Genomic DNA, 14491 nt, shown 5'->3' with positions numbered 1-14491 from the left:
TGCTTCTTTCTATGAGATAGATTGGTTGGATTGTTATGCTTACTTCCTTTCCTCAGTCACCTCTAGGCAAGGGACTATGCAATTCTCTTAAAATGGCGGGTTGGGTGAATTCATTACTAGATGTCTGTTGGCATTCCATCACTCTTTCTCCTTTCAGGCTTATCCGGGAGAGAATCCAATATCTCTTGATCAAGAATATCTGAATAGACGAGCCAGCCCCATTGGTATTTTTGCTTCGAAACAAAACAACTAGAATTAGGTTCAATCAACTGGAATCATAAGGAGGTTCGGAGGGTTCGGTGGTTTTTTTTTTTTTTTTAAATAGTTTAGAAAACGGATTCATAGTGAATTCCCTTCCCTGCTCCAATATTATCCATGAGCTTCGGAGGATTTTGAGGGAAGTATGCCTTGCCAATGTCTGATCACTAGTAGGAGATTCAGAATGAGAATGCTTCAACTTTCACTTTAATGCTCGTCCACAGTTCCTTAAGATCGATACATTATGTAGTTGACCAAGTTTTCCTTCCCTTCTTCTGAAGGAAGAATCCCTTCATAAGTGAAACATCATCTTCCGATCACAGCAGCAGAACAAAGAGATGAAGAGGAGCACATGAGTTTGGATTTTCTGGGGGTTTAGGGGTAGAAATTGCTCAAGGGAAACAGGCATTGAGGTCTCCGGGAGGCCCAATTAATTCAGTCATCGTTGAAGAGGATATTTAATAGATAAATCTCCTTCTTTGGCAGTGGGACTGAGCCATAAATCACTATCTTCTCCTCTTTCTTTCTCTGTCTCATCAATCTTTCATCTCCCTTCATAATTACTCCCACTCCCACTCATCTTCTCAAATACAACAATCGTCAGCCATGGACACAGAAGGAAGGAGCTAGGGCAAAGGTCGGAGGACGGCAAGGTGGGATGGTGGTGCCGCCGTGGTGGGCAGGGTGCCAGAGACAGAGCCGGCCAGGGGAGGTTAGACTAAGATGCTAAATTACAACAACAGACATTCTATTTTAATGCCACATCATCATATGATGGGTAAAAAAGGTTGGATAACAATCTCAAATCAATAACAAATTCCCCTCCAATTCCGAAACCGTTTATTCTCTGCATTAATGAACCAATATCCAACTCCAATACCTTCCAGAATGGACTCATCCATGTCGATTTCTGGGATTCAAGGCCAGTTGCTAGAGATCACAGGTACGCCTACCCAATCCCAATCCACATTCCATGATTCATTCATGATCACCTCACCAATCCCTGTTAAGAAAAAATTTTCCCCATCTTATTTCGTGGTTAATTTGTTTTGAATCTGTAGTTGTGGGATGCAATAAGTTGAAGGACACGGAATGGATCTCCAGGCAGGACCCTTATGTCTGCCTTGAATATGGAAGCACTAAGTTCCGGACCAGGACCTGTACTGGTAGGTATACATCCAACCCATTCTCCATCTCTACCCTCTCAGAAGTCAGATTCTTCCCCCATTTTCTGGTTTTCTGTTGTTCATTCTCGATGATTTCCGAGAGGAAAAAAAAAGGGTTCTCATATTGATTAGCTCTGAATTCTATATACCTCGTCTCCCTATTTAATTCTGGTTCAGATGGAGGTAAGAACCCTACCTTTCAAGAGAAATTCGTCTTCACGCTTATCGAAGGTCTCCGGGAGTTGAATGTGATTGTCTGGAACAGCAACACCCTCACTTACGACGACTTCATTGGCAGCGGAAAGTAAATCAACCATCACAGATACACCTTTAAAAGCATATTTTTCCAACACTCAAAACTAGAACCTTCTGGCTTTAATTTTTCTGGTTTTCTGGTGCTATTGTTTCTAGGGTTCAACTTCAGAAGGTTCTCTCCCAAGGTTTTGATGATACCCCTTGGCCCATACAGACTAAAACTGGGAGGTATTGTTAGAGAAAGAAAGAAACACTTTCCCAACATATATATGAATGGCATTCTTCTCAATCTCAAATCCATTACCTGCTTATCTTAACTTGCAGACACGCTGGAGAAGTACGACTCATAATTTACTATGCGAATGCTAATGTAAGTTGTGACATATGAAGGAATTGTGGCTCTGAATGTACCTAGGAATATTGAAGTAGGCAATGTAGGGTAGTTGGAGACTATAATGTTTGTTGCTTTTTAACGCTTTTAACTCTTAGTCTTGGATTTGCAGAGACCAACGACAACCTTTGCACCATCAGCACCACCCTATGTAACACCACCGCCGTCGACCCAATACCCTGTATATTCCAACCACGACCAACAGCCTACCCTACTCAATCTCCCTATCCTACGTACCCACCTAATCCAGCACTGGCAGCGTATGCGCCACCACCTCAACTACCTGCTGCCTATCCTCCTCCACAACTCACTTGCTATCTTCCTCAGCCATACCCACTTCCACCGTATCCACCACAGAACTATCCACCTCTACTGCAAGCCTCTCCCTATTATCCCCCGCCAGGTAACGTTCTTTGATCTTCTGTGTCCTGATCATCTTGATTGCTTTTTGTCTTACATCTGTCAAGTTTCTGATCATCCTTCCCTCCCTGCAGGTCCATATCCAGGAACCTATCCCCCACCACCCTACTGAGTAGCTCTGTACCTTATGTTCATAGAGAAAGGGAGTTCCTCACTCAACTGAAGAAATCACAACATTTAAATGTGTTACAAAAAGAAACGTTACAGTGTACAGTTTCGTTGTGGACTGACTCAAAATTATCAAAAGTGAACAACATCAGTCAAGATTTCGATGTTTTACATTACAATTACCTCTGTTTGCTGTATCAACTGTCCATATTCCTTATGTTTCAAGCTTTATGATTCGTGTTATAATGTACAATTTTCAATTGATTGGTTAATAAATTCTTTCTGCTTTCTGATCAAGTGTTTATTTACCTTGTCCGTCAGTCTTGATTGTGAATTCTTGAGTTAAATATCTTGATGATTAAGATGGTGAATTCTTGAGTTAAATATCTTTGATGATTAATATGAAAATGTTATATTGAGAATTTTAACCCCATGTATTCACAGACCAAAATGTCAAGATTTCATTCCCTTCAATCGCAATCTAACTCTTCAGCATGCTTCATGTGCCTCTTGTCAATCCTTGAAAATGACGATGCAGGATACTTTTTAACTCAAACTTTTAAATTGAACTGCCAGCTAAGTTTATGTGCTTCTCATGTTGCCCTCTCACTTTGAGAAGCCAGTTTAAAAGAGCACCGGAGGCAAGCCTCAAACCTTTGCCTTACAAGCTTTTAAAGCTTTGACAAAAAATTCCTGTTTCCTGAACATTTTTGATAGCTCTGTCTCCCAACAGGAGCAAGCATGCTTGCCTTTGATCACCAGATCAAAATCTATAATTGGAAACACAGATCAGTGTGAGATTTGCCTTATATATATAATTGACTTGTAATTAAATTATTTTACAGATTTGTTAAAATTAATTATTGATTGCTGCATCCTTTTACTTTCTGAATTCCAGGACTATGCTATAGAAGGATGGTGGTAACAGGATTGTAAGCAGAACTAGGTAATTTTGGCTGCACAAAAAATCTTCACCCGAGTCTGATTTAGTTGAGGAATTACACTGAACAGATATAATCCAAATCATGAACTTAATCAGAAAATTGGGAAATCTAATGTAGAGCACACGTAGATGTTGGTTGATTGAATGAGAGAAAAGGGCTAGGTTTTAATGAAATCGTAGAACGATGTTAGGGCATAGTAAGTAGATTCATGTATTCATGAACTTCATATCTCAAGGATTTGGAAAACTTCACACATGTTATTCCTTGTCCTATTATTGCAAACTTTTGCCATATTGTTCTGGATTATTCTGAACATTTTGCCCTAATTTTCATTGGTCAGTTTCCTAAATGGTCTGTTTAGGAAGCCTTTCTTATATGGCCCTAAAAATCTGCCACATGGCATATCAAATGGGGCCCAAATTTTGTTGACAGGTAGACCTCAATATCGCTGATTTGCATGTCAAATTTCAACTAAATGGTGATTGCTGGTTGGCAAAGTAGAGCTCTGGAATATCTAAGATTATGGGAGACTGCACAGTAGCAGTTGGACTACCGTAGCTGTAGCAATGCATGGACAAACATGGGGATGCATGCCATTACATGTGACAATATTTGATTGAATTAGGCCATGAAATTTGACTAGTAGCTATTCTAGACCATGTTCTCTCTATCCAACAGTGGCAATGTCCACATCATCTGTTGACGTGGCACACCATATTTTCCCATACCTGATTTACTGTGATGTAGGCTGTTGGTCATGTGGAATTTAGGTTGGGTTTAATGGATTAAAATGGTGCTTGATCGAAGGTTTGGGACTATTTGGATTTAGCTGATTTGAAATGAAGTATGGTATATTGTGTTAGGGATTGAAGAATGTGAAAACTAGTTTGGAGATGAAGAAATGGAAGGATTTGGGAGATGAAGTACGGCATCTTGGAAGGATAGGAAGTTAGTTTAAAAAGAATGAGAAGATCATATTAATGGTATGCAGCTTAGTTCCTGCTGCTATTACAACTCAGACTTTTGACTGAAGAGACCAAATCAATCCATTTTTGACTTTTTGTCCTTACATAATCTCCGTTGGGAAATTGAAACTCCTTGCTCTGGATCCCCAGAGGCTATGAATTCTTTCAATATTAAAACAAACAACTGGTTACTGTTTCCTTGAGTTTTTGAAGTATTTATTTGAGCACCCCTTTCATGTATTTTCCGGAAACAAATCTGTTACAGAACAAAAGCTCGGGCGAGCTTAGCTTCTTGACTTCTTATATGAACTTTGGAGGTTCAATTGGTGAGCTTTCTATACAACTTGCACTGTTCTTTTGGTGAACTCGAATATGCTTTGGTGCTCTTGTTTATGACGTCTAATCTTTGTTTTGCAGTGAGTTTTCACCAGCACCCTGGAAAAAGCTCCCACTAGGGGTATCCTTGTGTTCTTATTTTGTTAATTACAGTCGATGTTTTAAAAGGAAGGCAACATGTTTTGTTTATTGACCAGGAAAGGCTTCCATAGGATATATAGCGAGAAGTTCACCACATCTGATTCTAATAATCATCTAAGACAATAAGAAAAACATGTAGTATGGAAAAACTTGCCCGTCAGACACCTTACTTTGTGGAAGCCGACACTTTATGTATGTGGTTTCAGGTTTCAGTTTTGGTGGTGTCCGCCAAAGAAGAAAAGCCATATAAACTTTGTTCATGTCATCATCATTGTCCTGGCCTTGCCCCCAATACTTTGGTTGGGTAACAGTAGGAAAACCATGTCCCTACTCTTGCCAAACAACCATCTCTCTGGGGTTATGCAGTTGTGCTAAATTAGAACAGCATTCGTATGATTAATTTTGAGGAAATCAACCACCAATTTTGCAATGTGGCATCAAGGATTAGCGGATTTTATATCATATTCATGTAAGACCATCAAATGGCTGATCTCCCCTAAACTGTTGGTTGCATCTCTTTCCTTTCTAAAGACGTTTGATCTTTTAACTGTGGACCATGCAGGTGGGTTAAAATTCTTATTAGCAATTCCGTTTTCGATTCTCATTTTGTACTTGTCTGCCTTGATTCAGTTGAAAGTAATTCTTGGCTCTGTGATTGGAATTGTGACAAATGGGACCATCTTCTCTCGGATACTTCCATACCAGAAGCCACATGCAAAGAAAGAGAAGAATGCAGAATAGAAGCAGAGTTTGTTAGTAGTGTGGCTTTTGTACAATTAAGATTCATCTGGAGCTACAAGTGACCCATGCTTTCCACTTTCATCTGTAAGTCTCATGGAGGAGTGAAATTATCTTTCTATTACTGATCCTTCAAGATATGCAGTATAGCATTCTTAATTGAGTATGCAACTTGAAAGTGATTTCACATGTTCAATTCATCTTTCCTACAAGAATTATTTCTTCAATAGTTCAGTCTCTGAAGATTGGATGTCCTCTTTCAGCATAAAGAGTCCTGTGTTTCTTGCTTTTTTTGATAGTTTTTTGCTTTGTTTAGTTATTTTTCTGTTCTAGCTTGGAAGAAGATAGAGGAAGACCAAATTAGTCTTTATAGTTGCTGTATAAGTATTTACTAAAGATCCATTTCCCTGTATTGCCTTGGCTATACTTTTCCAGTAATACATAAGGATCTTATGAAATGTCCAATATATAATCATGGTTGGAAAACCAGGTTTTGACTCCGACGAGTCATAATTGAGTCAAATCAAAATTTAAGGAGACCCAGTCAAGAGTCTTCGAAACTCTGGAGGTTAAAAAATGCCAAGATCAGTCCGAGTTAGTAGGCCATGTTACTAATGGGGTTGGTAGCCTAGTGGTGAAAATGCCCTCAATCCATCACCGCTCGAGTTGGTTGGTTATGGGTTCAAGTCTTGGCATGCCCACTATCGCCCATTGGTCCTGCGGAAGCGTTACTTGCCGTACGAGGCTTGTCCTAGGGGCTATGATCACTACCATGGAACACCCTTTTTCCTTACCAAAAAAAAAAAGTAGACCAAGTTTGATTGGAATGGCTGTTGACTTGGAGCGAGTCACTTAAAGACTTGATGAGTCGTTGGAAAGTTGCTGATCCTTGTCCTATTGACATCTTTAATGCACTTAAAACATTTTGCCCCAAACTCTCAGGTACTTTGGAGTCCACTTCCTCTCCCGTATTCATCCTCTTAATAAAAATGGAATGAGTGATTAATATGTTTTCAATCAAAACTTTGATCTCAAAATCATTGCTGAGGAATCCTTCTCCTTATGGACTTCTTCACTGCCTGCTTCGACAAAATTTCAATTTGCCTAAAATCATGTGTGGAGATGCTGAGATGCATATGCCTCAAGGGACAAGAGTCAAGTCAAGTTTCCTGTCGATCGAGGGTTTGTCTTAGTGTTTGGCAGTTCTTCCTTAGGAGGAGGGCTTGTCTTGGTGTTTGGCAGTTCTCCCTTGGGAGAGTTTTACTAAGTCCCCTTGATGACTATCCAAAGTCATAGAAATATTAGTATCTTTCCTAGTTTCTTGGAAGTTATGTTTTATAGGTAATTAGATATGTAACAAAAGATATTGACGATCTTAGAAATCACAAGATAAATCGATAAATCTGAACCATCCATTTTTATCCATTAATTTAATTAAAGTGATGTTTAATACGTGATTAATAGTGATGTTTAATACGTGATTAATATAGACCATATTCTCTATCAAACGATTGAAATAAACACATCATCTGTCCACGTGAAATACATGGTATGTGACTCTCCACCATTAGTCAAAGAAAGGAAAATGATTGTTTTGAAAGAAAGAGATCAGTGGAGGAGTGGGAATCAATATACTGCAGTTCCAAAGAGACCCAAGACCTTTTCCCACCGAAGACCATTAATAGTCTGTGACTGCTGGCTGCAAGCATTTTGAACAAATCATAGATGCCTCTCCGCTCTTTTTTTCCCTCTTTTGTCCGGCACTAAAGCAACAAAGGCCGCCATGGCCATTCCATTAACCCAACCATAATTTGACTCTGACCTCTGCTATTCTTTTAATTTGAAAAAAAATATAGAAAGAGAAAGAAAGAAAAAGAATTTAACTAAATCAGAATGCTCCAACGAGCATTTTGATGTGATTGCTAATTCACCAATCAACCAGGGGATGGATACAGATACTTGATAATTCTTCTTCTTATAATTATTATTTCTTGACATCCAAACATAACGACCCCTTTTTTGCAGCCTCACAAGAAACACTGATCATCTGAAGTTCTAAACACCTTAAAGGCTTAAACAATCAAGTTTCATGACCTAGCCGCCAACATAATCCAAACACGCACACACACAGCTGGTTAAGTTCATATATTCAGTGATCCATCCTCTGTCAAGCAAATTAATCTGGGTTTGAGATTGCTGTAATCCAAATGCAGAGGACTGGGAAACCCTTAAGATCCTCATAAAACATTAAATGCTAACAGAAAACATAATCCTCATTGATCAGCTAAAATATGTCCGACCTCTGTCAAATGCATTGATGGTGATTAGATAAAAACAAAGAGCATTGAAGGTAGAACTAGCCAATAGGCAATGAAGGAAAAAGTGAACAAAACTAAAAAAAAATCTAAGTGAGAGACACCCAAAAATCAACATTTTGAGTTACAAAATCATGCCAAGGAGATAACTGGTCAGTGAGCCAACATCAACTCTTTGTGACTCATGAACCCTTTGTTTCTCTGCTATTCCATTGGAGGCACTACCCAAGACAACCATAGCAAATACACTTTCAATATACTAAAACTAGCCAACTGCACTCCGACTGATACCAAAGGAGACATCAACTGCAACCAACAGATCTAGAATCAAATAGTCGATTAGATGAACAGGACCCGGTTTTTTCCTTTGCTTTGCTTTCCTTTTCCTTTTGCTTTTCTATGAGGTAATTTTGCATGTGAAACCCCATAGACAATGTACAGTATAGGGTAGCTGATGATCAAACCTCATGATTAAATGAAAAAATAAGTTAAATATAAGTTACGGCAGGCTACAAGTTATAGAAGCATTCATTAATGTGTGTGTGTGTGAGTGAGAGAGAGAGAGACAGAGAGAGAGATGCTTTCAACAATGACAGCAGAGAAGAGGGATCACTGAAGTTGAGACAAAGGGCCATGGAGTATGAAGGATGTCTGATTAAATAATAGGAGCCCAAAGACACCAACACGGTGAATTCATAACTTCAAATCAGAAAATTAAGTATCGGGTCAGTTTGAAGTAACCTCCCACCAGACAACTTCAAGGATCTATAATATAATTCATCATCACCAACATGAAATAAATAAAACCAAACAAGAACCAAGCTGATGGACAGAGGGTATTCACAGATGAAGATAAACAAAAAAATGTGAGGAACGAATGTAAAGGGTAACAATCCACTTTTGCCAAGAATAAGTTGCGCGATGAAGTGGCAAATATGTCTACTAAGCAAATTTCCAACTCCTAAGCACCATTGAAAGAAATTTCTTTGAAGTATTTAAGCAACAAAATACATCAAATGGTACAGCAAATCATATTCAGTAAGAATAGAAATAAGCTTGGAAATTGGTGTTGTTTCCAAGTGCTCTAAGAATCCTATTCCAAACAATCCCTTCAAGGATTTCATGACTGTTTTCTGACTTGGCCAACACCATAACAGGTCTATATTGAGATTAACCACTCTAGGAATTTAATTTTGATTGAAATAACTGGTTATACTCACCAAACAAGAGGGTAGATATCACAAATTTAACAATTGAAGTCAAGAGGAAAGAAGTAATCATCAATGTTTTGTAGAAGTAACCACTCGTTAACAAAGCAACTTCATTGAACACAATGATTGATGTACGTGTCTACATTTGGACGTCGAGAAAAGAAAAGAAAAGAAAAAAGATAATCGGACAAAAATCAAGATGACAGTTATTGATTTATGTGTCTATCTCTCTCATCAAATTTATTTATTTTTAAATTTTTTTTTCTTGACATCCAAACATAGCCCGAGGGAAATAAATAACAGGGCTCCAAGATACTACAAAATTGAAGAGAAATTACTAGTTTCAAATTATATAATCTCCCCTTTCCAACAATACAAAGCAAGCTCTGTCTGCACCAGATTTCTGCATAACTAATAAGTCCAATAAGGAAAAGTATCATTCCTTAGTTCAACATTTAACACTCAACAAACTGGAGAATTTACAGAAGATTTCAAAATATGTACCCGGATAAAGACAAGTACAACCTACATGCATGGGAAAAATTGTATGTTCATATCTTTTAAGCATACTACTGATACACATCTCAATCTGCATACCCATCAGACACATCGCCAGTTATACGGGGATTAAAGGTACAAATGCATTAACACAAAGTTTCTAATCAAGAACAAGAAAGCCATGGGCCTAAATGGTTCTAATCTAGACGTTCACATTCATCATGCCAAGTCTTCTTCAGATTGTAACCTTCAACCAATTAGACATGAATACAGAATAACAGTAAAGTGCTAACAGTTGAAAATAGTTAATAAATAAGGAAGCAATAAGGGATGTTGTAGGAGATACGCATCAAAGGAAGAAGCACCAACCAACTTGCTTTGAAGATAAAATTAAGCAAGAGGTAGAAGAAAATTTCTTGCAGTAGCCATTTCCAAAAGCATGAATTCAGTATTTAAGGTAATAAATAACATCACACAATTATAAAAAAGAAGGAAAACAACAATGGTACAGCAAAAAACAATGTAAAATAAGGTCATTCTTTTCCTTTCCTTTTTTGAGGAGAGGAGTGTGAAGGAAGGGGGTCCCTTCTCCATTCTTGGGTACGTCCATTTCCTCTAGTTACTCTGTGAATTGCTATTATTGTTTGACCATCTCCTGAAAGTGCTGGCCACAAAATTCCTCCCTGCAAAAAGCCCGAGTCTCCCCTTGAACAATGCCGGCCTACCAGTACTGCTAGATGGCATATCAACAGCTGAGATGTGACTAACCACAGGAGGAAAGTCCAGCCCGTTGTCCTGGGCTCCTCCATCACTAGCACTGGCGTCCTGAATATCTACTTCTCCAGTATCCAAATTGACAGCCAATGAAACTCGACTTGCCCTCAACCAATCCGCACCCTCACAAGTTACTCCCCTGCACTTCTTAACCTTAACCTTAATCAGATTAGGGCAGCCAGCAGCAAGCGCTTCCATCCCATGATCGGTGACAGGGCAGCCCTTTATACAGAGCTTCTTCAACGAAATGCATTTAGCAGCAATACATGAAATCTCGGCGTCACCAAACGTGTCACTTCCACAAAGTGCTAAGCGCTCGAGATTATGGCAATTGGCCGAAAGCTGACCCAAACTCAAAGAAGTAGGATTGACACCAATGAGGACCAACTCCTGAAGGTTAGGGCACTGTTTACCAATGGCGATAAGGCTCTCGTCACCTATTCTATTGGTCTTCCATCCATCGATGTGGAGTTTCCTTAGTAGCTTGCAGCGGTCAGCGATGGACACAAGCCCCGTATTCGTGCACTCGGGAGTCTTAACAAGGTGCAATATCTCCAGATCCAAGCAATTAGAGATAGCAGCAAGACCAACGTCGCTAACTTGGAGTCTCTCTAGATGCACCTCAACCAAACCAGTGACTCTTTCCGCTATTGCTTCGAGTAGCTTATCCCAGTCCCCAGAGCAGCGGAAGAGCTTCAAGGTCCTGAGATTCTTGGAACCGATAATCAAGGGTCCAAAGCACTGGCCATTGTAGAGCTCCTTGATGCAGATACTCTTAAGGGAGGACGCAGCGACACCTGGTCCGATAGGCTTTGCAGCAGAACCATCAGTAAGGCCACGAAGACGCTTGACGGAAAGCTCTTCAAGGGAAGAACAGTGATCAAGGACAGCGTTCATGCCCTTAGCACCAAAGGTGCATGAACCACAAGAGAGCTTCTTCAAACCCTTACAGTTGATAGCGAAAGCAGCCATGCCTGCATCGGTCAACTCGCGGCAAGCACGGAGCTTGAGGCGAGTTAGGTTACGGCATCGGAGAGAAATAAGCACAAGAGCCTCGTCGCCGATACTGGTGGATCGGCGATCGCATTTGAGAGCGAGTTTGGTGACGGCATCGAAGCGAGTAAAGAGAGAAGAGATGATGGGGAGGAGATCGGATTCAGCCTTAAGGGAGAGACGATGTCGGCTCTGGCCTTCAACGCGAAGCCAACGGCGACAGACGATGGAGCAGCGTTTACGGTCTAGGGAACACAGGGACTGGAAGATGTAGGCCAAGCACTCGTCGGGGATATCGGAGATGTAGTCACCATCACCATCACCATCACCATCGGACAGGATATCAACATCAGCAACGGCGTCGGCATCAACAGTATCGACGCCGGGCATCGGAAAGATCAGGGACGACGTGGATCTGCTCTTGATGAGAATCTGTGTAGAATTGGTGTCGCGGAGGTTTGACGCGGATGGGATTCCGGCAATGGAAGCCGTCTGGCCCATCCACAGAGATCGGAGCAGAAGTGATAAATCTAAGCAGCAACGGCGCCGGGAAGGCGGAGGGATTGTGGTTCCTACTTTCTCCTCCTTCATTCTATCATATCAATGATGTTTCTTCTTTTTATCTTCTTCCTTCTTGCTCTTCTTTCTATCTCTCCTACAATTCTACTGCTATACAGAATAGTATAATACAATACAGTATCCAATGACCTTTCTCTCTCTTCTCTCTCTCTTCTGATATCTATCTAAGCGGGCCGGACTTCAAATCCGATTTAATATTGTTTTGGTTTCCTTTTTTTATTTTTCTTTTTTAAAAGTCATTTCCACTCATTGCCAACTGGCCATTCGGTCATTCAGGCCTTCCGCATGCCTCTTTCCTCGAGTCTACTGTCGAAAAAAAATATAAAGGATCTGTACTACTGTTCCGATTGATTCTGATAAGAGAATGGAATTGGTCCCAAAACCCTAGAATCGGTCTCTCGGATTTGAAGACTCAGTTATTAAGTTTCAAAATTTTTAGAATCGGTCATTTCAAAATGATTAAAATTGAATTAATTGAATATAGTGAGTCTAATCGGTTTTGAATCCTTGTTGTATTGGAATCGGCCGAAATCAATCTCAATAACCTGAAAAAATCTCAGATCTAAAAACCCAACAATCAAGTCCTAAAAATCATAGCATAAATTGCTCTGAAAGTGATCAAAATCGATATTGATCACGAAAAATTCCAATTCAAATAAGCGGAGTCAATGGATTTGATTCTAATTTTTAAAATAAAAAAAATTTTAAAAATGATTTAAACAAATTTTAATTTTTTTGGGGGTAAGGTTTTATGATGAAATAACGACAATCAATCACGCTACACATAAGGAATGTATCCTTATGATCCATCCTTTGGTCGAATATATTATATGGGGGAGATTATATCCCCTTGTCAATCATGTTCGAGTTTTGAGTGACGGCTACGTGTTCTCTATCCTTGCCACTGACCATGAATTGCCAACATAGTGCACCACCAACCCAAGCCGACACTCACGTGATTCTCTCAAATGTGTTCTATGTTTCTATCCAACTTTCAACATACCCTATTATTGTAGGATTTTTATTTATTATTATTCTTTTGACAAGTTACCTTCTTAACCTACATGGTTCCCTCAACCGGTAAGGTCTATGGTTTAAAAATTTGGAATTGGGATATGATTCCATATTTAGTCTAGGACCTAGACCAGTTTGGATCAGACTTGGCATCGATATTTTAATGTCGTCTAAGTTGTTTTCGTATATGGATCAACCAATGAAGATTTTTTACTATGTGATACGCATAAAATGATGTTTACCTAAAAAAATAAAAAAAGTATTGTCACAAAAAAAGCATTGCACGGATAATGTAATCGCTATCATCTTATGTTTGGATGTCAACATAGAAAAAAATCACTATGACACAATGATCAATATGTACATTTATCTCTTCCTTGAAATTCAACTTACCTTTTTTTTTTCTTGATATCTAAACATTGTGAAATCCGTGGAATACACAAATGTTTATCATGTGACGTACAAATTAGTCCCGAAGGTTCTTCACTTATATGTGAGATTTAAGACCAACAAAATTGGTCAAGTGACAAATAGAGGTTTTAAAGTTCAATTAACAAAATAAAATTTATTAAAATTAAATGGATGACTGACAATATAAGGGGAATGTATCATTACATATGATCACGGTTTTAGTAATAGGGATCATAAATGGGATCTGCCTCTCTCCTTATCTATCTAGATTGGTGTATCAAGTTGGATCCGGCTAATTTACCCTTGGTTTTCTTTTGAAATTCAAAATTTTACCCTTTTACCTTTAATTTATGCTACAATAATGATATGGGATTGACCCAAAATCAAGATCGAGATTGAGATTGGCTGATACCAATCCAATCCATGTGATTCTCCTGATACTGATCTAATTTCTTGAACCGTGCTTACGATGGTGTATTTGAATTTTAATATAAAATTTTTTCATATGCCCATAATACCCTTACACTGACACAACCTTATGTGTACATTGTGTTTTTCTATCTTTTTCTTTATTATTTTTCATACTATACTTTAAGAAAATGTAAGCAAATGAATCACTACAAAGTATGTTAGATGATTGAGATGGTATTTAAAATTTTTAACTTGAGATCAATGCATAGGATCCTTCTCCTTCATCTATTCAACCAAGATATTTTCCCAATTTCATCATGTAAGTCATTTCTTTTTTGTTTTATTGTCGCTTATGTTTGCATCATCAAAATTATAGGATTCTAGTCAAATTATTGTGGTTAGAGAAAGTTTCTTTGATCTTTTAGAGAGACTATAAATTGATATTCTATAGATGGCCATGGATTTAAATATTAGTATTGCTATCGAAAATGATAGTGCTTGATACCGATATGATATTAATACGATTTGGGACTATCAGTTATAAGTGGTTTTTTTTTTTTTTT

At 38.7% G+C, this 14491-nt stretch overlaps 1 protein-coding gene and 1 pseudogene across 1 annotated transcript; one reads left to right on the top strand and one right to left on the bottom strand.

Annotated features, from left to right (window-relative positions):
* Positions 1-61: 61 nt before the first annotated feature.
* Positions 62-5951, top strand: LOC122073134 (annotated as a pseudogene).
* A 4197-nt stretch (positions 5952-10148) lies between these two features.
* Positions 10149-12234, bottom strand: LOC122074638 (F-box protein At1g47056-like). Its single transcript, XM_042639553.1, has one exon. The coding sequence runs from the start codon at positions 12102-12104 to the stop codon at positions 10362-10364; it is 1743 nt and encodes a 580-aa protein (XP_042495487.1). The 5' UTR covers positions 12105-12234; the 3' UTR covers positions 10149-10361.
* Between the last annotated feature and the right edge of the window lie 2257 nt (positions 12235-14491).

This window comes from Macadamia integrifolia, chromosome 3 (genome assembly GCF_013358625.1).
Source record: "Macadamia integrifolia cultivar HAES 741 chromosome 3, SCU_Mint_v3, whole genome shotgun sequence".
Taxonomy (NCBI): Eukaryota; Viridiplantae; Streptophyta; class Magnoliopsida; order Proteales; family Proteaceae; genus Macadamia; species Macadamia integrifolia.
The sequence above is the reverse complement of the archived record's forward strand: the minus strand, read 5'-3'. Positions and strand labels throughout refer to the sequence as shown.